Raw genomic sequence first — 18,930 nt, 5'->3', positions numbered from 1 at the left:
AAAGGGTTAGTTCAACATTTTGGCAAGTTGGCCTATTGCCATAATCCCTATAGTCTTAGTAGGTTTGTTACCTTTAATTGTCGGTGCAAGCTATTTTTAGAGCCGAGAGCTGCTCAGAGTTACGCTACAGAGGCTAATGGGATTTCTTGGTTTCCCTCGTCAAACTCATCCAATACACAATCCAACAACTCCAAAACGCTCTGGTGGACAAGTTGTGACCTGCACATCCACCATGCTATAAGATAATAACAGAACGTTACGAGACAGAGTTGTTTTCGAGGCAAATGCAGAGACTGCTTGCTGAAAAACTGCCCCCGACGGGAACACGCACCAGCAGTTTTGCATGAATTTACCTCGAAAACAACTCGACAACAATAAAAACGTTCCCTTATTATCTCATAGTGTGGTGAATGTGCAGGTCACAACTTGTCCACGAGAGAGTTTTGGAGTTATTGGATTGTGTATTTGATGAGTTTGATGAGGGAAACCAAGAAATCCCATTAGCCTCCGTAGCGTAGCTCTGAGCAGCTCACTGTTCTAAAAAAAGTTTACACCGACAATTAAGGGTAATGAACCTACTCCTAAAACTATAGGGATTATGGCAATGAGCCAGTTTGCCAAAATGATGAACTATCCCTTTAACTATGCTACATTTTTATTGTACCTCAATTAAACATCTTTGGAGTAATTGTGATGGTTTAATAAATGACATGTAACTTGTTACGAGGCAGAATGGAGGCTCTCTACCACGGATATTTAGTAATATGACGGCACTGCTGTAAGTAGAGTTGGTGGTTGTGATATAAGCAGTATGAGGCATCAAAGCCTAGTTATTGGATGACTGCAAATGATTTCTCTTTAGACCTGGATTCAAATTAGGACGTCACTAAGTGAACTGAAGGGTGAATGAAATGAGTCATTCAGCTTTGTGACTCAGGTGCTTCATGTTCCCAGTCAATGAAGCTGCGTTCAAGTCATGGGGGGAGGAAGGGAAGAAGAAATCCTCTGCGTCATGAAAGCTGTCCACGCTGTCCCATCTGTCTGCCCTCCTCTTAACCGTTATCACCAAATTAACTTTTCAGCTGTTACTCAAACTCTTAATTATACAACTGCTCCCTACTGAAATTGAGAATCCCACTTGTGAATTTACCACAATTTACCCATTTTATGTCCAACTCCCCCGCCCCCGCCCCCGCCGTAAACACAACGACCTGACACGAGCTATTTCAGTGGTCAAGTGTAAACAAGCAGGTGTTTTCCTCAGCATGTGTTTTGGGAGTTGTGCCGTTGTTAATGAGATAATCGACTCTTGCGTCTTCCACTAATCCTGTTTGTGGAGCTGGGAGGTCATCAGTTAAATCCCCATAAGAGCCGACAGGAGCAGAGCAGAGGAGAGCAGAGGAGTGCACACACTGAAGGACTGGATGTAATGCTGTCAATGAGTTTGACTCTTTAAAGCTCTGACAAATGATACCAGCAGCTGATCACAGGAGCGACCTGTGAGGTGAGTCCTTTTTGTTTCTTTTACACATGCACAGTATGTTGTGTTCATTTGCACTTCAACTGTGAGCATTTTAAATGTAGGAAACAGCTGCTGAGTTGACTTATGATACTTTAACTGTATATCTAAGTGGATCCGGTGTTTTTCTTTGCTCATATGTTAAAATGCAGATAAAAGCAGCTGATTTCATTCATGGTTGGCATAACGGATCTTTGTGTTTGCAGATAAAAGCCTCCTTCTTGGTGTAAATTGGAGAAGAGCAACAACACTGACACTTGTCAGATAAAGCGCAGACAAACATCCAACGCAAGACAAATGGATTCCTTCATGTCTCTGGGTGCTCCCCTGAAGCAGTTCACCAGCTGCATGTCGGGTAAAAGCGCCTCCACCAACAAAAGAGCGGCCAACAGGAGCCAGTCCGTCCGCAGGAGCAGCTTCACCCGCAGGAAGAGCGTCAGCAGGAGGAGAAGCCTTCCCTGCAACACCCAGAAAGTCCCCGACTCCTGGCTCAGAGTGTACCAGGCCGAGCTGCAGAAAGAAAGGTACGGCAGCTCAGTCAATCTATTTCAAATCATATATTCACTCATTCATCATATTATTTTCTATAAAACCTGTCTAAGCCTATTGGGGTGATCTTTTTTTTTGCCCATTTAGGGATTAGCAGTGTTCAGTTACTGTCTTGTTGCTCAATTTAGAAACTTTAGACCTTTGGCCAGACAGACTAGGCTCAATTAGGATAAGGCTGTTCCTCACATGAACAAGCTGTTTGCACATGTGCCATGCGTCTGTTGTTGACCTGTGATCTTTGCCAACAGGAAACGACAACAAGCCACACTCGCCAAGAAGAACGCCGAGAGGTCGATGAGGACAACTCACTTCAGGAAACACCACTGCCTCCAGCGGGTAGGGGAATAGTAAATTAGACTAAAGATTTTGATTTAAAAACTTGTTTTACTCAGTGGTATCTAGATTTAACATTTGTCACCTGTTTTTTCACCTGCAGCAGAAAACACCAGCCAGAAAACCAGCGACAGCAAAGGACGAGTCGTTCTTCGGAGCCTTTCAGGGCCTCAGTCTGGACGGGCTGATGGGCGGCTCTAACGGATCTCCTGCTGTCGGTGCTTCTGCTGCAGGTGGAGGCGATCCCTGCAAAGTCATGTGAGAGCCGATATGCCGATATTTAAAGACAATCACGCCGATGAAATGACCCTTGCACTCAAGAGACTTGCGAGAAAAGGGCTCATGGAACAAAGGTGATTTGAGTTGAGAGTGAAAACAGAGTTTTGCAGCTACGGGGACAGGTAAACTTGTTTAGATCAACCTTTGTTGTCCTGAAAAGTTGTTTTGTTATAGGAAACACAATAGCACTTCTTGACCCACCACTTCTTGATTATTTGACGTTTTCCAGATTGTGTTGTGTATGAAACTTTTTATTTGTGTCTTTTCTTATTAAACATTACATTATAAACCTATTTGTTGGACTTGTTACTTGAATCATCTGTTTACACCCAAGCTTGTTTCACTTTGTGGAATCAAATCCAAAGCAGAAACTAAGCAGGTAAAAGATTTTTTTCCCAAAACAACAAACAGGAGATCATGTGCAGCAAACACCAATCTGGGGTGTTCGACGTTGTATTGACAGTATTTCACTGAGGAGATTTAAAACATGCAGAACTAAGCAGGTTCCCAGACACTACGTTCAAAATTGGTGTTGTCAACTCAAAACGTGCCTTTGTGCTAATGTAGCTGATGCAGAAATATTGTCCTGTTCTGCTTTGATAACATAATTTAAAGTACTGTGTGTCAATCTGCTTTGTTATCGTATTGGTTTGTAAAGCGATCTGTAATAACCAGATCATCAGAAACAGTTGTACCAAGTCACATAACAGTCACTTTAACTCAGGCTTTTACCTTTCATTGGACATTTCAGGCTCAGCTTCGTAGACCACAGTAAGGTAGGCTTGTGAACACCAAGCTTTATTTAGTTTTTAAAAAATAAACAAAAAGCAAAAAAATAAGGACAAACAACATCAACTCGTCGGTCACAGAAATGGAAGATGCATTATTTCTCTTTCTTACATGAGGCAGGTACGATCCCAGGGTCCAAATCACAAATATGTACATTAGAAAACCAAGTACAAAACTATGAGTAAGTTGTTGTACAAGTATCCTGGTGACGGCTACACAGCTAACTGCAGACGACGAGGTGAGGATACACAGAACGGAGGGTTTTTATGACAGTGGGGTTTTAATCTAGTGAAGTCCAATTGTTTTTTACAGCATCATTCCCTCTGTTCCATCTTAACTTTCGGGGGCTTGAGGAAGGACCTGTTCTTTTTCTCCTTGGCTTTGCCTTTGCCTTTGGCCTGGAAGGTCCTCCAGCTGTCCACACGCCCATCTCTTGTTTCCTGAAAAGATGTGTTACCAAAAAAGGATGGTAAACCAAGACCTTTGTGGTTTGATTTCTATATAAGTGACCAGGAAGTCAAGCTACACACCTCGAAGTTTTTCTGCCATTCTCTGTCTCGCTTTGCCTTCTCTGCTTGCTCTATTTCTTCCTCTCTCGCCCTTTTCCTTTAAAAAGTAGAAAAAACAGAATTAGAGATCCATCACATTCTCAATGAATGTATGTACCGTATTACTTTTGATATCAAAATACAAGATAACATTTTGATTGGATGTCAGTATCACCATTTCACATTATTGGCTTGGGTGCCGTAGAAATTCAAATGAATGACATGAGAGGATAGTTGTTTTGTAATTATTATAGGACAAAATGAGGTTGTACATACATATGCTGTGTGTCGTTTACCTTTCGTGCATGTCTTTCGCTTCCCTTTCCTTCCTCTTGATTTCAAGCTCTGCAAAAAGCTTCATAGTCTGTTTGTACACTGCTTGCTTGAACTGAAAGAGGACAGGAAGTTGCATTTTATTGAACCAATATACAGTATGTAATTATGTATTAGTCATGAATATCTTTGTCGTGAACAGTTGAAGCAGCTAAGTTATTGGAAATTATATGAAAAGTTTTCTAAAAAGAAAAAAAAGTAGCCAGAGAACACTAGACATTTTAAATAAAATTTTATCAAAAAAAGTGCTGTTTTTGAAAGAAGAAAAAAATGCATTGGATCCATAATTTCAATTTAATGTTTTCACAGCTATATCTCATGGTAACAACAATTAGTTATGGCATGACAATGATATTTTCATTTTGAAATAGGTCAGTTTAATTGCACCTTGAATTAAATCTTACCATTTCAGGATCATCCTCCTCCACGTCCACCATTTTCCCTTCTTTCTTCAGCTGTTTCCTTTTCTCCTTTACCTGTTGAAAGTACAGCAGCAGAAAAAAAAGAAAGAAAGAAATGCCACCAAATAAGAGAGCTGAGTAACATGGCGGCTCAGTGCCTGGCATGAAGAGTTATGGGAGTTATGTTGCACACTCACCATATGCTCAATATATTCCTGTCCTGCATGAATCACATCTAAGGCTCTCTTCTTCTGTTCAGGTTCCAGTAGGAGTTTGTATGCCTTGTCCACAGCTGGAACAAAATGAGATATTCAGGTGAGTATTTACAACGTACAACGGCAGAAGCAGGATGTAACTCTTACAGTGTTCAAGTTAATCAGCGGATGTAAGGAATTTACCTTCGAAGGCTTTCTGTGCTCTGTCTGGATCATCCTGATTTTTGTCTGGATGGACCAAAATGGATAACTGGACAGTCGAGAGACCAGGGATTAGGAATTAAGAAACAACAATCACCATCAGAGCACTGTTAATTCAATCACAGACAGGAACGCTGAAAAGTTGTTGTTCTTTTCACTTACTGCCCGAAATCTTTTCTTTAGTTCATCATCTGTTGCCTCTGGGTCAATTTGCAGCACCTGAAAAATCATATTGAGATTTTAGTTACAGTTCTGCAGTTTGAACTAAATACACACCTTAACTAACTTGTCAGTAAAAGATGAGATGGCATGAATAAACACTTTGTATTATCATCTGTTGGTCGCACTCTGTTACTGGCATTTGCCTGTATAGATGAGTACTAATCCTATCTCACACAACTGTTAATAAATTCAGTACTATGTCAAAGTTTCAGGCATTTTAGATATTGAGGTTTTCATGTTTCCATGAGGGGGGAGTGGGATTGGTCCCAAACTCATTGTGCAGCATGAAAGATGGCCCTAAACACAATCAATACTACCCTAAACGTGTATTTAGTAGTACTGGTATTACAAAGCCCCTAAATGCCTAGGTTTTGGTTCACAACACTTTGAAATCACTTGCTTTGCCGTCAGTGCCTAAAGATTTTGGACAGTGCTGTGACATTAAGAATGAAACTACTTAATCTGTATGCTTACCTCAAATGGATTGAGATTAAAGTAGGATGCGCCAGGTCTGAGCAGTCTGTCTATCTGCTGCTTGGAGGTCAACACGGAGTCTCTCTTCTCAATCTGCTTCACCTGCAAAACAACAAAACAAAACCACCATGAGGATAATCAGAATACGAGCTAATATTTCAACATGAGACGTCTTCTATCAATGAATGAATGAATAACGGTCAACATTCAGGCATGATGTGATGATGAAATACAAAGTTAGCTCTGCGTATTTTCTGTCTAGGTTTGACCTCATTTGCTTGACAGATAAGTATTTAATATGATATGACTGGTCAGAGCGGACACTGCACTGCAGCTGGTAACTTAGAGCTGCTTCTTAAAGGAGGCCAACACAGCACGTGTAATCACCAGAATTAACGTTTAACAAGCAGTGGTTTGGGTTAAGGGACTCTCTAAAAGTGAAACTAAACACATAGCAGATCTTCGGCAGCGCCCTGCTAAACGTTAGAAAAGACGAAGCTGCTCAGTGATCGTTAGCATCTTAACGTTAGCTAGATGTTCGTGTCTTGCCAGGCCTCGTAGGCGGTAAACACGAACCCGGCCGAGTATCAGACTTTAGCCGGTGTACGGAGAGAGACCGACACTTTCGAAACGCACTCTTTCACATCAGCTTTATCCTACCTCCGTGTAAAAGTTTTGAAATAATTCATCCGACACAGGCTGCGAAGACTCTCCTCCGGCGGCCGCCATCTTCCTCCTGGTTTACATGTGACGTACTAACGTCACGTGATCGCGCATTCCCACAAGTCTTACGCAAAATTAATTATTAGATTTTATGAGTATGTGATCGTGCCGTGGTCCATAAAATACAACAACACATAATAAAATATCGTAAATAAGAAATGTTTTTTTTTTTTTAATTTAAGTAATATAGTGTAGCTAAATTATGTTAACTGAATTAGATCGCATAAAGTCGATACAACACAATTTGCAATTTACACGCACTGAAATTCACGGACGTTACGGTTTATTTATAGAGAGGATGTAGTTTTAATTTAAAAGTATATAATTTTTTTCCCCTAATAAAAACAGCGCATGTCATTTTATTTTGAAAAGATAGGAAGTCAAGAATTATCTTTACGCTTCAACACGTCTTGTTATACGGTTGTTTTTAACACGGTTACACTGCTACGAACAACTTTCAGTAAAACCGATGTCAGTTTTTCAAAGGAAAACTGTTTTCTTTCTCTTTTCTTCTTTTAGGAGACACTACGACGTGTTCACGTGCTGTTGTTTTATGCCTCACGTTTTACGTTTTTAGACCGCACGGAGGAAACCAACAGAGGGAACAAAACCATAACCACAACAACCCTGTGGTGCCTAACGACATCTTGCTTTATGTTACTGGTTTCCCGAGCCGCTTACAACTTAATGCGAGTCCTCTGAAGCGCCGAAGCATATACTGTATGATCTCAATGAAAACATGTGGTCAAACCTTAACCAGCGGTTTAAATCTTGTTCCTCCAACCATCGGCAAGGCAAAGTTTACACCCCCACCCACACCCCCTGATTTCTTTTAACCATTTGTGTTGAATTGCACAATGACAAAAGCCATTTATCATTTAGGCCACTGAGCTTCAAAAATAATGCATAATACACAACAGGAGCACCATGAGTAAAAACTGTGCTGTGGTGCTCAGTTGCTGTGGATGAAATATAACTTAATACGCACACACAAACACATGTATTTACTTGGGGAAATAAAATGTATTGAATGATCAAGAGAAACAAAGGATTTCTCTTTACAGTAGTAATTCTTTCAGCTGGATGAGTCTGCTCGACTGGGCTCTGGAACAGGATGTCCATCAGCTGTATCCTCCTACGCTTCTGCAGCAAGTGAAGAAACATTTCATATTAGAAGACAACTTGCACTTCCAGTCTAATATACTGCATAGTCACTGTGGTAGATGCACAGTTTGTTGATTGAATAAAAATAGTGTTGAATTTACAGTTTTGAAAACCAAGAGGTTGATTCGGCCGATAGGATTACTACAAGCCACAGTGCTCCCTGATAACCGGAGTAGCTGCACTAGTCCACAGTTATTTCTCACCTCTGCCGCCTGCTGAGCTGAAGCCAGCTCATGTTCGTGTGGGTGCTGCACCTCAAGTGTCAGTAGACGACTCTGAGGAACGTGCATCCCTGTGGTGGGTCTTGCTTGCGCCTTATAGAGAATAATGCCCGGACTCTGAGGTAAAAAAAAAAAAAAAAGGCCACATGGACAAGAACATGTTAATGTAAACATCAGCATGTCCTTTTAAACCCACTGTAGATTGTATACAACATGATGCATTATATCTACAACAACCTAAAATAATGTAAAGGCAAAGTTTTCTGAAATTTCTGAAAAACAAACTTACAGAACTTACTTTGGGAGGTCATAAAGAGACAACTAGGACATCAAACATTATGTTTGAAAATATGACAAAACTCAAAAACAGAAACATGTGGAGACTGTCTGAGCATTAGTTCAGATAATGAACAATCTTACCAATCAGTCCCTTCCATTTGTGTGAACTCATTCACATGGATGGGGGCAGCTCCTTTACTGCCTGGTGACAAGAGGCAACATATAAAGACACAGTTCTGATATGAGAAGCTTTTTAAAGACACTCCAGCATTTGATGGCACTTCAATGCAAACCAAAACGTGTGTGTGTCAAATGATACAATTAGCTACTGTGGTCCCTACATCCCAGTCTTACCTGTGCAATATAAATAATGTGGCCCTCCTACTGCCATCTTGTGGTGTTAAAGGATAAAGACATCACGTCTGAGACATCCATTGTTCCAAAATCAGCCAATTTAACCAATATTTAGCTCAATATTCTCACTGCAACCTACATACATTTTATAAACAGCTCATCTTATTAATATCTACACATTAATTAACACCGTTACATCTTTGAAAATGGCCAATAAATACATCATCGAATATGGGAACAAAGGAGCAGTGCTGGTGTTGAATTGCTACCTCTAGCGGCTTAGGAAAGGAAATGTCCACACCCCTCCCTCCTCCATTCACAGAATGTGTGTGCAGACAGCTGAGGTGATTTTGGTGCAGTAAGCCAAGACGGGCAACAGGTGCTTGCAGGGTTTTGAGGTTTATAGCGCTTACCAAATCCTTGTCTGTCTGCCCTCTGGCTGATAAATCCAGTCTAAAGCAGCAGCCATTAGGCTCTTAAAACTGTGAGCAACTTTTCATTTGGCCTAAAAGAGGAAAATATACACTATGTAAGGGAAATGTAGGCTCATGACGAATGATTATTTAACCCCCCATAACATGCTGGTAATGCAATTCATTTTAATATTTTCAATGATTCTTCAGTCAACTTTAGTGACTTGTATTTTTAAAGTCCTGAAAAAATTGTCATTTCTGAATTTAAAAAAAAAAGGGAAAAAAAGAAGCTTGATTCGTAGCAAAGTAAATTAGTGAGGAAACAATAAAAAGAGCAAAGTATAATTATGGCTAGTGTTTCTCCAGTGATTACAATAAGCTACAGGAGAGGAGACAGTACTCTGTGCAAGGCTAGCTCACCCTTGAGTACCGTTCAGGTGAGTTCCTCATTCTACTGGTGCCGCTCTCAATGCTGCTCCACCTAGGCAGGTTGGAATAAGAGGACAGACACATGAAACAAAATACAATGATACCATGGTACCAAAAGGCAGATGCTAAAAAAAAAAACACTTTTCTATGGCAAACTGATTCTGACAGGTGACTTTCTATGGCACAAAAGTACATTTTAAAAGAATTTTAACCCTTTGGATGGTCAGATCCTTGGTGTCTTCAAAAGGAGAGAAAAAGATGAGATGATGGTGCTGATTTTGAAAATTAAAAAACAAATGAATTGGAGACAACTCAGCATACAGGTACAAATCCATTCAAATGCATTGGGCTGAACTGTTGTTAGGGCATCAGGGCCATGCCAGTGCAAGTAACGTCTCGCCAATGTCCAAAATTGTTCCAATTTTTCAGACTCATGAGAACACGTGTACACAGTCTATGCTTCAGTAGATGTCAAACTTAACACTGTTAAAAATAAAGAAATTAATACTGGGGTTAGAGGTGCAAAGCACAGTTAATGTACACAAGTAAAACATTTAGCATGTTGATTTCTATGACAATACTACCTTACCCAAATAAACTTGCACAATTGATAATTAAAATTTCTCACATTTCTATATTTCTGCAAAGGAAATTAATTTTCTTGACCACATCACATTTAAACTGTTTCTCTGGCTCTCATTGGACATGCACGGTAGACATAAAAAGTAAAAAGGATAAAAGAGCTGTCTGACATTAATAATTTAGTATAATGAGATAGATAGATTACCTATGTTAATTACTGTACGTTTTCCTTATCTTTCTGAATGGCAACTTTTAGTGAAGGTTTACTGAAGCATGCACTGTTTACCTGTGCACATTGTCTGAAAGAAAGGCACAATCTTGGGCATTGGCAAGCAGTCACATTTACTGTTTGGTCCGTGAATAGTTGTTGGCATTGCTGAAATAGTCACTGTATAAATTCAGAGTGCAGGAAATGACTATAGTCTAATGGAACATGCACTGAAAAGTAAAGGGTTAAAATCCTGTTTAATCATTGTATCCTCCAAACACCTTTCAAGTTCTCTTGTCCCATTGTCTGATTGCACAATTTCAGCCTTTTGTGATTATCCTTTGAGGCAAAAAGAAATTTGACTTGGAAAAGAAGATCTTCATCCAAATGTGAGAATTGAGGTCAAAATCAAATCAAATACTGAATGACAACACTGAATTTGAGTATCTGACAATTGACTGATGCTCAGCTGAGTTTTATTGAAACGGAACAAACGTAAAAGTTATAAATACAAAGAACATCAGAGAACAAACTGCTATGGCTCTTAAGGTAAGCCAAACCAAATTCTATTGGGCAAGTTCAAAGAAAACATAGGAAGTTATGGTATCAGTTTAAAAAAAACACAATTTATCTACCTCTAGAAATGCTAGGCATACACTTTGAACATTACAAAACTTTGATTTTCTTTCTTCCTGTGGATTCTTTTCTCCACCATTGCAAAAAATGAAGTTTGAAGCTCTAACCATATGCATTTATTTACAAGCAAGTCCCTATGCAACTATGAGAAACCACAAATAAAGGGAGTACAAGAACGAGAGGGGAGGAAAGGGGCATGGACAAAAACTTCCTGCAAGGCAATATCATTATTTAATGTCCTCTCAGACTTTTGAGAATGAATGTCCACTTTTTTGTAAATGTTCATTGTTGGCTTTAAAAGGATCAGGAACAAAAAGTAACAGTAAAAGTGGTTTGTGTGTGTTTTTCTTTTCTTTTTTTTTTGTTGTTAAAGACACATGTCCCAATGTAACCGTAGGAGTAAGAAATGATTCACCACAACGGTTACGTTCATTTCTTCAGCCAAAAGGTTTTCCAGCCAATCATCTCGAGCCAATTCTGGGGGCTGTCCATTTTTTTTTCTCTGAGATATATATACAGACTTTTTTTTCATGAGGGATGAAGGATAAAAAGTCAATCAAAAATTGTGGCCAATCTCCTGTTATTTTTTTTTTTCTTTTTATCATTTTGCTCTTTTTTTGTTGTCACTTTGCCAAATACCTTTTGGTGCATCTACTTCCACTGCTGCCCATAAGAATCCTGTGAAAACTCCATGGTGTCATTACTGTAACCATAGTTACCGGAATAGTCGGCCCCTTGCTGCAGGGGCTGCTGGGCGATGGGCTGGGACCCCCAGTTCTGTTGGTTGTTGGTCTGGCGGCGCTTGGAGTCAGGCTGGTTAAACACGTCTGCCTTCCTCTTTCCGCCGACATTGCCCCCGCGATTGCCCCGGGCCCCGCGAGGACCGCGCCCCCTCTGCGGCTGGAAAGGGGCTCCCCGCCCTCCTCGGCCGCCCCTCGGACCACCGAGGGGTGGGCCTCTTTGGGCGTAGCCGCCGCGCCCTCGTGCCGGCGGCGCTCCGCGGGCCCTAGGCGGAGGAGGCCCCCCCCTACTGGGACGGGTGCCGCGGCCCCTCATGCTGTACACGTCTTCGTAGCCGTAGTAAGGGTCTTCGTACCCACCACGGTAGTCATGATAGTCGTAGCCATAGTAGTCATCATAGTAGTCTTCATATCCATAGTAATCTGGCGGGTAGGCATAGCCCCCTCGGCCACCACGGCCCCTACCACGGCCTGGGGGGGGCATACGTGGTGGTGGGTAGTAGTAGTAGTCGTCATACCTGCAGAGGGGGAGGACAGGGTTAAATGATTCCCATTTTAAGAACGAGACGGGCAGCTGACCAGTCATGTGCCTCCGTCGGTGACTCACCCTGCATTCCTGGTGGTCTGACGAGCTGCTTGGCGCTCTTTTCTCTTCTTGTCTGGGGGCTTTGCCAGGACTATCTCAATTTCCTCTCCCCCTAGCTCCTTTCCATTCATCTCATCCATGGCCTTAACAAAACAAAATAGTCCATTGCACTGATACACGTAAACACCACACAGACAAATATTTTGTCCAAATCGTAACAGAAACCCACCTTAACAGCAGCATCTCGCTCTTCAAAATGGACAAAAGCATAGTCTTTTAGTTTCTTTACTCGCTCCAGCTTTCCAAACTGAGAGAAGGTCTTTTCAAGAAGCTCCTCGGTCACAGCTGTGGCCAGCTTCCTGACGAAGAGCACCTTCACCTACACAGAAAAAACACAGGATTACAATATTGTGTGTGTGGTTGTGTTGTTCTCATGTGCAAAAGACTCGGAACCAAGATATTCTTTGCTTTTATTGTTGTTTTTACACCAGTTCAGCCTCTTTGCCAGGTTTCCCTCGCAAAAAAGATTAAATCTCAAGGGACAACCTGGTAAAATAAAGGTTAAATAAATAAAATAAATAATTCTAACCTTCGCCATGACCTCGGGGTCTGGTTCAGCGACAGGGTCAGCCCACTCCACGGTGACTGGGTTCCCCCAGACCTTCACTTTCCCGCTCATCAAGCGGCGGCGAGCTTGTGCTGCAGACTTGTGATCCTCGTACTCGAGGAAACAGAAGCCACGGTTCTTTTTCTTGTCATCTGGCTGGTGGTACAATATCACCTCTTGCAGACCCTCTGTAAGATAAAACAATAAGATCGAATCCCATGCAAAAGCAAAAGGCCAGTTTTAATGCAAATGATGCTTCATGGTTGGGGCTTTATTTTAATACTTTTATAACACAAGTCCACCTGTGCATTTGAAACTGACCTGTAACTTTTCCAAAGTCTTCCAATATACTTTCCCTTGTCTTGTTCTTTGGAATTGATCCAACAAACAGGCGATTGTTTGCAACAGATATACACACTCCCAAATACTTGCCAGGGCGAATTTCATGGTTATCGCACTGAAAATAAAATGGAGAGGTCAACAACTGTGTGAAACACAATGTCTATAAATAATACAGAATGAAGCAATTTTACAAAATAATGAGCAATCCTCTCAAATTTCCACAGTTAAATTTTTCCAATAACCTTCCCCACCACTTACAAGCTTCACAGCCTTCTGTGCATCATCCTTATTGCAGTATGTGATGAAGGCATAGCCTCTGTTCTGACCAGATAGAGGGTCCATCATTAACCTGAGGTCCCAGATCGGACCAGCAGACTCAAAGAGTGGCACCAGCTCATCTTCATACAAATCTCGGGGGATTTTTCCAACAAACACCTGATGAAGAGAGAAAAATCAGAAAGACAAATGTTTGAATATATATAGCACTATTTAAAGACTGATATTTAGGATTCTTTACCAAATTTGATGTACACAGTGATAGACAGGTTCCAGCATCAACCTATTTATCTGTTGTTTTATCTACCTCAGTTCCAATCCCTGGTTGTGTTCCTTTGAATACATCCTCAGGAGGGGGGCCTCCATATTTCCTCTGCCCTGTTGTCACATCCAGGGTGTATCCTGTCCGCTCCAACAAAGCCTGGAAAGCACAAAAAAACAACACATTAACTAAGCTCCATGGCTGCAGGGACCTGTTCGTATGACATTTCCTCTAATCTTCTTTATAACAAAGTTCAGCGACATGACTTTGTTTACCTTTATTTTCGCCTCATCCGGTCCCTTGGTGGACTCTTGTACTTTACTTCCTTGTTTTTCTCTCTGTCTGTAGGTCTTCATGACTCCACAAAGGAAAGCACTTTTATTCTACATCAAAAAAACAAAAACAAATAATGAATGTGACCTGCAGCAATGTGCATCAACATAAGCTCCACAAATGAGGATGTAACCTGTTACCTGTACATGGGACAGATCACTCTCTCTGAACTGCTGCAGCACAGTGAGTGCTCCTTCCTCATTGAACTCCCTAAGTGCATCAATCGCCCTTTCATCCAGGTCAACGTACGCCACCAGGCCTGAAGTTTACAAGGTATGGTCACACAAAGCCTCAGCTAACACTATTCAGTTTTTTGCTGCTGGAGTCAGAGCTCCGGTCACCCACCTGTCTGGAAGATGTTGTCTAGGCTCTCAGCCACTTTCTGGGGCAGCCCCGCATCAAGAAGTGTCTGGTAGTTCTCTGTGTGCGGTGTTGTCACATCCATGGGCTCTTCCTCCTCCTTTGCCGGGGCAGAACTACCGTTCACCTCAGCGGCAGCCATTCTCCTGAAATAAATATACAGCAGTCAAGAAAAACAAGTCACTCAGCAGTTCATTTTATTATAAGTAATAAATTAATTATTATAAATTATTGTTTTTATAGTAAATCATCATAAACCAGTTGATGATTGAACTAAATCAGAGGTCTTCAACAGGGGGTCCGTGACCCCTAGGGGGTCCGCAGAGGTACTGCAGGGAGGTCATGAAATTTTTGGTTGATTATACAATTTTGTATATTTTTTTGTTTCCACGTTTAGCTTAAAATAAAAACGTAAATTTGAATAAATTGTATGCATGATGATCATGCAACTGACAGACATTGTTGATATAACAAGGCATGTTTATAAATGGCAGTGGCATGACGACCCTACTCACTGTACCTTTAAAATAAAAACATGAATATATGAACCTGTATATTGTTTGAATAGCTTAGTATTAAATCCAGGGTATACTAAGCCCAGAATAATATAAAACACATTTAAATAAATATTTAAAGTAGGGGGTTCCTGTTTGGGGGTCCTTGGTCTGAAAAACGTTGAAGACCCCTGAACTAAATTGTTTCTATTGGTTGGATACTACTCTGGTGTAACTGTAACCTGCCTGAGTAGTTGATGCTCTATTTAACTGGAAAACCATTACTGGTATTGTAAACAACAACCACCACCACCACAACAATAATAATAATAATAGCAGGATACTCTGAAGATCACAACACACGGTACATTAGAGTATAAAAGCTGCTTGGTAACTGAAGCTCAGGTGAAAAACATTCAGGTATTGAACGGTAACACAACCCGGTCACTTGAAGAGAAACCACAGACAGAGGCACCGTGTCCCGCCCCCTTCACATGCAGCCTGCTAGCCGCCGAGGTGGATACGTTTCATTTTTACATTTACATGCACAAGGCGTCTCGGGGCAAATATCCGCTCTCAGTTAGATGCATTTTTCCAATTTTTGGGCCGAAACTATCTCCCGAAATAGCTCCTGTTGTTGAGCTCGGAGAAAACGGTTAGCTTGCTGATAGGCTAACGAGCTTATATATACGAAGGCCTCGCCATGCAGAGAGACACCTTTCAACAAATCAAACACATACGCTCCGTACGAGCCGCAAACCGATAGTTAGCGTAACTTACCAGTCTAATTCGGGGAACTAACTGAGGGGTGTGTTAAAATGTGAAACGATTAACTTGTCGGACGTACAAAAATGTCTAATATGAAGAATACGTTTCAGTCTATCCCACAAGACAGATTTCCAGACAGCTACGGTCTCGTCGTCGGCTCGCCCGAACAACGCCACCGCTCGGCAAACATCGCGAGATTTGGACGAAAAAACGCGCAATAAGGCGGGTACGTTTGTTTTCAAACACCGGGGCAAGCGTGCTCGTCCAGGGGCAACAAATACTTACGAAAAGCGTCCGGATACGCCCTCATTTTACTCAAAGCATATATATATGTTTAATTTCACACCAAATAAAGCTAGAGGAGACGGTTAAATCCCAGCTTTCCGGCCTCGCTGTTCAATGTGACCCGGTCGCCGGCTGTCAGCGGGCGGCGCGGTGACTCAAAACAAGCGCTTCACCACCAACCGTCCAACCGTGGAGGTTGAACCTTGACTGGCACGACTTCAGCCCAATGAGATCCACCTTTTCTGCACACACTACACACAGGATCAGCCCAATCTTCCTCACAACCAGAGCTATTAAAAACACAATTAAAGATTGACTTTTACTTTTCTTTTTTTGAGAGAGAAATCAAGATAGATTAAATATAATAATAATAATTAAATCACACATGTTGAAAAGCTTTCATGGAATGTGAAAAATTAAGCACTTTATTGTTTTCTTTAGTATTCATGCTGTCAGCCTTAAATCTGATACAGGACCTGCCCTGGCCAGCAGTAAATCAATCAATATCTGATAAGCATTGACTTGGCAATAATATGGATGGACTCAAAGGAGGAGGGGGAGTAGTAGTGATGATATGTTTTTCCCCCACTTCAGTCATCATGTTTAAGCTTTCTGATTTTGCCCTTGTGGCGGTCAATCTCCCTCTGTAAGCGCTCAATCTCCTTCTTGTGGTGCTCGATCTCCTCTGCGTGGTGCTTCCTCAGCGCCTCCATCTGCTCCTTTTCCTTTTGCCTGCACGTGAGCACAAAATGTGGAGGAGAGAAAACCGCGTTAAACCTTTTATGTGACCAAAGCAGTTATTATTCATCAAGACACAAGGAGCCTTAGACAGGATGACGTGCGGCTTCTCACCTGAAGTACCGCTCCTCCTCTGCTACTTGTTTCTTTCCAAATGCACCTCCTGCCTCCCTCACAGAGCCTCCTCCACCACCGCCTTTGCCTGCTCCCTTGCCCAACTCACCAAGCTGGAATAACCAGAGGAAATAACATTATATTGCATTTGATGTACACATTCAGAAACAACCTATCCCAATAAAGTGAAAAGGACCATTTACCATTGTGCAAGTTCTTATCAAGTAACAATAAAATAAAATACAGATCTTATTTTTCAAGTCTCAATTTGTAAACAGAAGATAAAACTCAACATTGCACCTGCCTTTACCTGCAGTTTGCACATAGTCTCCCTTGTTATTGGCTCAGCCTATATGACTGAATACATGATATTGTTCCTAGCTGCTCAGACTGACAAGTGAACAACTGTTGACTGATTGATGTGGAAAAACTATTATGCAATCCTGCAACGACCTCTCCCTTAAGACAAACCTATATAGGTGCTACTGAACATGTTATATAACGTTAAATCTAAATATTCACTAATCACTACAGTCTTCAGGGGGTAAAAAGAAAAAAAAAGTACATTTATGTCATTATCTGCGTCATTGGATAACAGCAGGAGGGCACGTCTCAATTCATATAGCAGCTGTTTGACTACTGCAGCGTATTTAACATTACAATAAAGACATAGCTATACATTTTCACAGCAGCCTTTAGATAGATGCGTTTTTATTCAACAGCTTTTTATCAATGGGTCCAAACATTGACTGTCTTGTCTGGAGCTAGCTGTAGCTTCTCCTGGCCTAGTCTCTGGTCTTCGCCCCGATAGCAAGTACTATCAAGCTGCTGTTTTCTTTTTTTTTAGCCAGCTAATGCTGCTAACATCCAAAACGTCTTGTGTCACCACTTCACCACCGTTTTACCTGATCAGATGCCAGTCTGATCTGAGAGGCGACGCAGCTCCGCAGGTTTGGTCTCAGCAGAAACCTCGACATTGCTCAGATACTGAAGAGCTATAAAACAATACAGCACAGGACAAGACAGGACAGGAGAAACTTAAGTTTGGCTTCACTGGTCTCTCAGCTCTAAAGTCGAAATGCGGAAATTTAAACGTCTGACATGGGCGTGGAGAAAAGGGAAAAAAAACACCTCAAGTCTGTGGTGAGGCTCGTTTACTGCCACCGCGCGGTGAGGGGGCGAAACTGCAGCTTTCCTACTTCACTACCCACAACACAACCCCTAGCTGCCTTCAGTTCAGACACATTAAAAGAATAAAGTGATGCAAACTTTTATTTACAACAAGAAACAGTTTAAAATTAAATTCAAAGAACATTATTTGGACAATTAAAACAAAAAGCAGGCAGAGCAGGAAGCTTAAAATACAGAACAAAAAGCATAAATATTATAATTAATAAATACATTATGGTTGAGAGGAGATATCTGTCAGTCAAATGGTGAGGGATGTGTTTGTGTGTGTTGAGTTCATGTGTTAGGAGTTGAGGAGGCTGACTGACAGCCCTGGTTGCCCCCCTCCTATGAGTCTTGCAAATGGGGCAGCGGAGCCGGCGTCCAGGCGGGAGCCATTCAAATGCTGGGTGGAGAACATCACATGTTGTAGGTTTTTGTTCCTATTCTCTACATGATTTTGATTATCCAATTGCATGTGTTATTGGGATTGTTGAATTTTAATATGCATAAAAATATAGCTAATTTTGATAACCTCAGCCTCAGAACAGTCAAAGCTCTGTGGACCCCCCTGAGATCTCTGACCACAGGTTGGGAACCAATGCTGTTTGTATGTCGCACTACAGCTTAAGAAAACACATGCAAAGACACAAACACGCTATAAATAATAATAAATAAATAAAAACTAAAAGGCTAAGCTAGCAGTGCAATAACATTTGAATCATGTGATAGCCCTACTGACGTCATGTTATAATTAACTGAACAAACTCACCTAACAAGTGGCCATCTCCAGAATTTCAATGTTTAGTTGTTAGGGTACTGTTTATTTTGTATTTATTTGGTTTAATATTAATTCTTTTTCCTCTTCTTTGTGAGTATTTGTTGTACAAGGGTGTAAACCAATTATATTATTAGCCTGTCAACCAAAATAATGATCAAAGTATGACTCAATTTTTATGTAACAGTTCATTAAACTTTTCCTGTTG

The 18,930-nt window shown here is 41.2% G+C and overlaps 4 protein-coding genes across 10 annotated transcripts; 1 reads left to right on the top strand and 3 right to left on the bottom strand.

Moving 5' to 3' along the window:
• The first annotated feature begins 201 nt into the window (after nucleotides 1–201).
• On the top strand, nucleotides 202–2,938 carry LOC310993455 (uncharacterized protein). Of its 2 annotated transcripts, XM_083981807.1 has the most exons (4): nucleotides 202–1,504; nucleotides 1,726–2,043; nucleotides 2,317–2,404; nucleotides 2,505–2,938. In XM_083981807.1, the coding sequence occupies exons 2-4, from the start codon at nucleotides 1,817–1,819 to the stop codon at nucleotides 2,661–2,663; spliced, it is 474 nt and encodes a 157-aa protein (XP_083837933.1). In that variant the 5' UTR covers nucleotides 202–1,504; nucleotides 1,726–1,816; the 3' UTR covers nucleotides 2,664–2,938. The 2 variants fall into 2 exon arrangements, with proteins under 2 accessions (XP_083837933.1, XP_083837934.1); XM_083981808.1 differs by having other exon boundaries at nucleotides 202–2,043.
• Nucleotides 2,939–3,138: 200 nt separating this feature from the next.
• Nucleotides 3,139–6,688, bottom strand: dnajc8 (DnaJ (Hsp40) homolog, subfamily C, member 8). Its single transcript, XM_083981682.1, has 9 exons — nucleotides 6,524–6,688; nucleotides 5,864–5,965; nucleotides 5,330–5,386; nucleotides 5,150–5,216; nucleotides 4,949–5,043; nucleotides 4,755–4,826; nucleotides 4,314–4,405; nucleotides 4,000–4,075; nucleotides 3,139–3,909 (listed from the first exon to the last, which is right to left on the bottom strand). Exons 1-9 carry the CDS (start codon nucleotides 6,590–6,592, stop codon nucleotides 3,784–3,786), a joined length of 756 nt encoding a protein of 251 aa, XP_083837808.1. The 5' UTR covers nucleotides 6,593–6,688; the 3' UTR covers nucleotides 3,139–3,783.
• A 926-nt stretch (nucleotides 6,689–7,614) lies between these two features.
• Nucleotides 7,615–16,164, bottom strand: LOC310993741 (heterogeneous nuclear ribonucleoprotein R). 6 transcript variants are annotated; one of them, XM_083982193.1, is made up of 15 exons: nucleotides 15,653–16,163; nucleotides 14,364–14,524; nucleotides 14,159–14,277; nucleotides 13,961–14,068; nucleotides 13,731–13,844; nucleotides 13,406–13,582; nucleotides 13,127–13,262; nucleotides 12,788–12,993; nucleotides 12,428–12,577; nucleotides 12,220–12,341; nucleotides 11,592–12,130; nucleotides 9,438–9,498; nucleotides 8,392–8,452; nucleotides 7,954–8,088; nucleotides 7,615–7,729 (listed from the first exon to the last, which is right to left on the bottom strand). In XM_083982193.1, exons 2-12 carry the CDS (start codon nucleotides 14,518–14,520, stop codon nucleotides 9,464–9,466), a joined length of 1,863 nt encoding a protein of 620 aa, XP_083838319.1. In that variant the 5' UTR covers nucleotides 14,521–14,524; nucleotides 15,653–16,163; the 3' UTR covers nucleotides 7,615–7,729; nucleotides 7,954–8,088; nucleotides 8,392–8,452; nucleotides 9,438–9,463. The 6 variants fall into 6 exon arrangements, with proteins under 6 accessions (XP_083838319.1, XP_083838318.1, XP_083838322.1 ...); XM_083982196.1 differs by having other exon boundaries at nucleotides 7,661–7,726; XM_083982192.1 differs by lacking the exon at nucleotides 9,438–9,498 and having other exon boundaries at nucleotides 15,653–16,164.
• Nucleotides 16,165–16,327: 163 nt separating this feature from the next.
• Nucleotides 16,328–17,870, bottom strand: atp5if1a (ATP synthase inhibitory factor subunit 1a). The gene is made up of 3 exons (XM_083982199.1): nucleotides 17,683–17,870; nucleotides 16,778–16,890; nucleotides 16,328–16,657 (listed from the first exon to the last, which is right to left on the bottom strand). Exons 1-3 carry the CDS (start codon nucleotides 17,752–17,754, stop codon nucleotides 16,516–16,518), a joined length of 327 nt encoding a protein of 108 aa, XP_083838325.1. The 5' UTR covers nucleotides 17,755–17,870; the 3' UTR covers nucleotides 16,328–16,515.
• Nucleotides 17,871–18,930: the final 1,060 nt, after the last annotated feature.

Source organism: Trachurus trachurus (assembly GCF_905171665.1).
Source record: "Trachurus trachurus genome assembly, chromosome: 11".
Classification (NCBI taxonomy): domain Eukaryota; kingdom Metazoa; phylum Chordata; class Actinopteri; order Carangiformes; family Carangidae; genus Trachurus; species Trachurus trachurus.
The sequence above is the reverse complement of the archived record's forward strand: the minus strand, read 5'-3'. Positions and strand labels throughout refer to the sequence as shown.

What these genes read in the sequence shown, in the direction of transcription:
- LOC310993455 (XM_083981807.1), top strand. Translation starts at nt 1,817, where the DNA reads ATGGATTCCTTCATGTCTCTGGGTGCTCCCCTGAAGCAGTTCACCAGC. An exon ending in GCCGAGCTGCAGAAAGAAAG is followed by an intron (nt 2,044 to 2,316) that starts GTACGGCAGCTC and finishes CTTTGCCAACAG; the next exon opens with GAAACGACAACAAGCCACAC. An exon ending in AACACCACTGCCTCCAGCGG is followed by an intron (nt 2,405 to 2,504) that starts GTAGGGGAATAG and finishes TTTCACCTGCAG; the next exon opens with CAGAAAACACCAGCCAGAAA.
- dnajc8 (XM_083981682.1), bottom strand. Translation starts at nt 6,592, where the DNA reads ATGGCGGCCGCCGGAGGAGAGTCTTCGCAGCCTGTGTCGGATGAATTA. An exon ending in AGCACAGAAAGCCTTCGAAG is followed by an intron (nt 5,044 to 5,149) that starts GTAAATTCCTTA and finishes ATTTTGTTCCAG; the next exon opens with CTGTGGACAAGGCATACAAA. An exon ending in GCGAAAGACATGCACGAAAG is followed by an intron (nt 4,076 to 4,313) that starts GTAAACGACACA and finishes TACTTTTTAAAG; the next exon opens with GAAAAGGGCGAGAGAGGAAG.
- LOC310993741 (XM_083982191.1), bottom strand. Translation starts at nt 14,520, where the DNA reads ATGGCTGCCGCTGAGGTGAACGGTAGTTCTGCCCCGGCAAAGGAGGAG. An exon ending in GTGATCTGTCCCATGTACAG is followed by an intron (nt 14,069 to 14,158) that starts GTAACAGGTTAC and finishes TTTTTGATGTAG; the next exon opens with AATAAAAGTGCTTTCCTTTG. An exon ending in CAGACCACCAGGAATGCAGG is followed by an intron (nt 12,131 to 12,219) that starts GTGAGTCACCGA and finishes CCCCCTCTGCAG; the next exon opens with GTATGACGACTACTACTACT.
- atp5if1a (XM_083982199.1), bottom strand. Translation starts at nt 17,754, where the DNA reads ATGTCGAGGTTTCTGCTGAGACCAAACCTGCGGAGCTGCGTCGCCTCT. An exon ending in TCAGACTGGCATCTGATCAG is followed by an intron (nt 16,891 to 17,682) that starts GTAAAACGGTGG and finishes TGGTTATTCCAG; the next exon opens with CTTGGTGAGTTGGGCAAGGG. An exon ending in GAGGAGGAGCGGTACTTCAG is followed by an intron (nt 16,658 to 16,777) that starts GTGAGAAGCCGC and finishes GCTCACGTGCAG; the next exon opens with GCAAAAGGAAAAGGAGCAGA.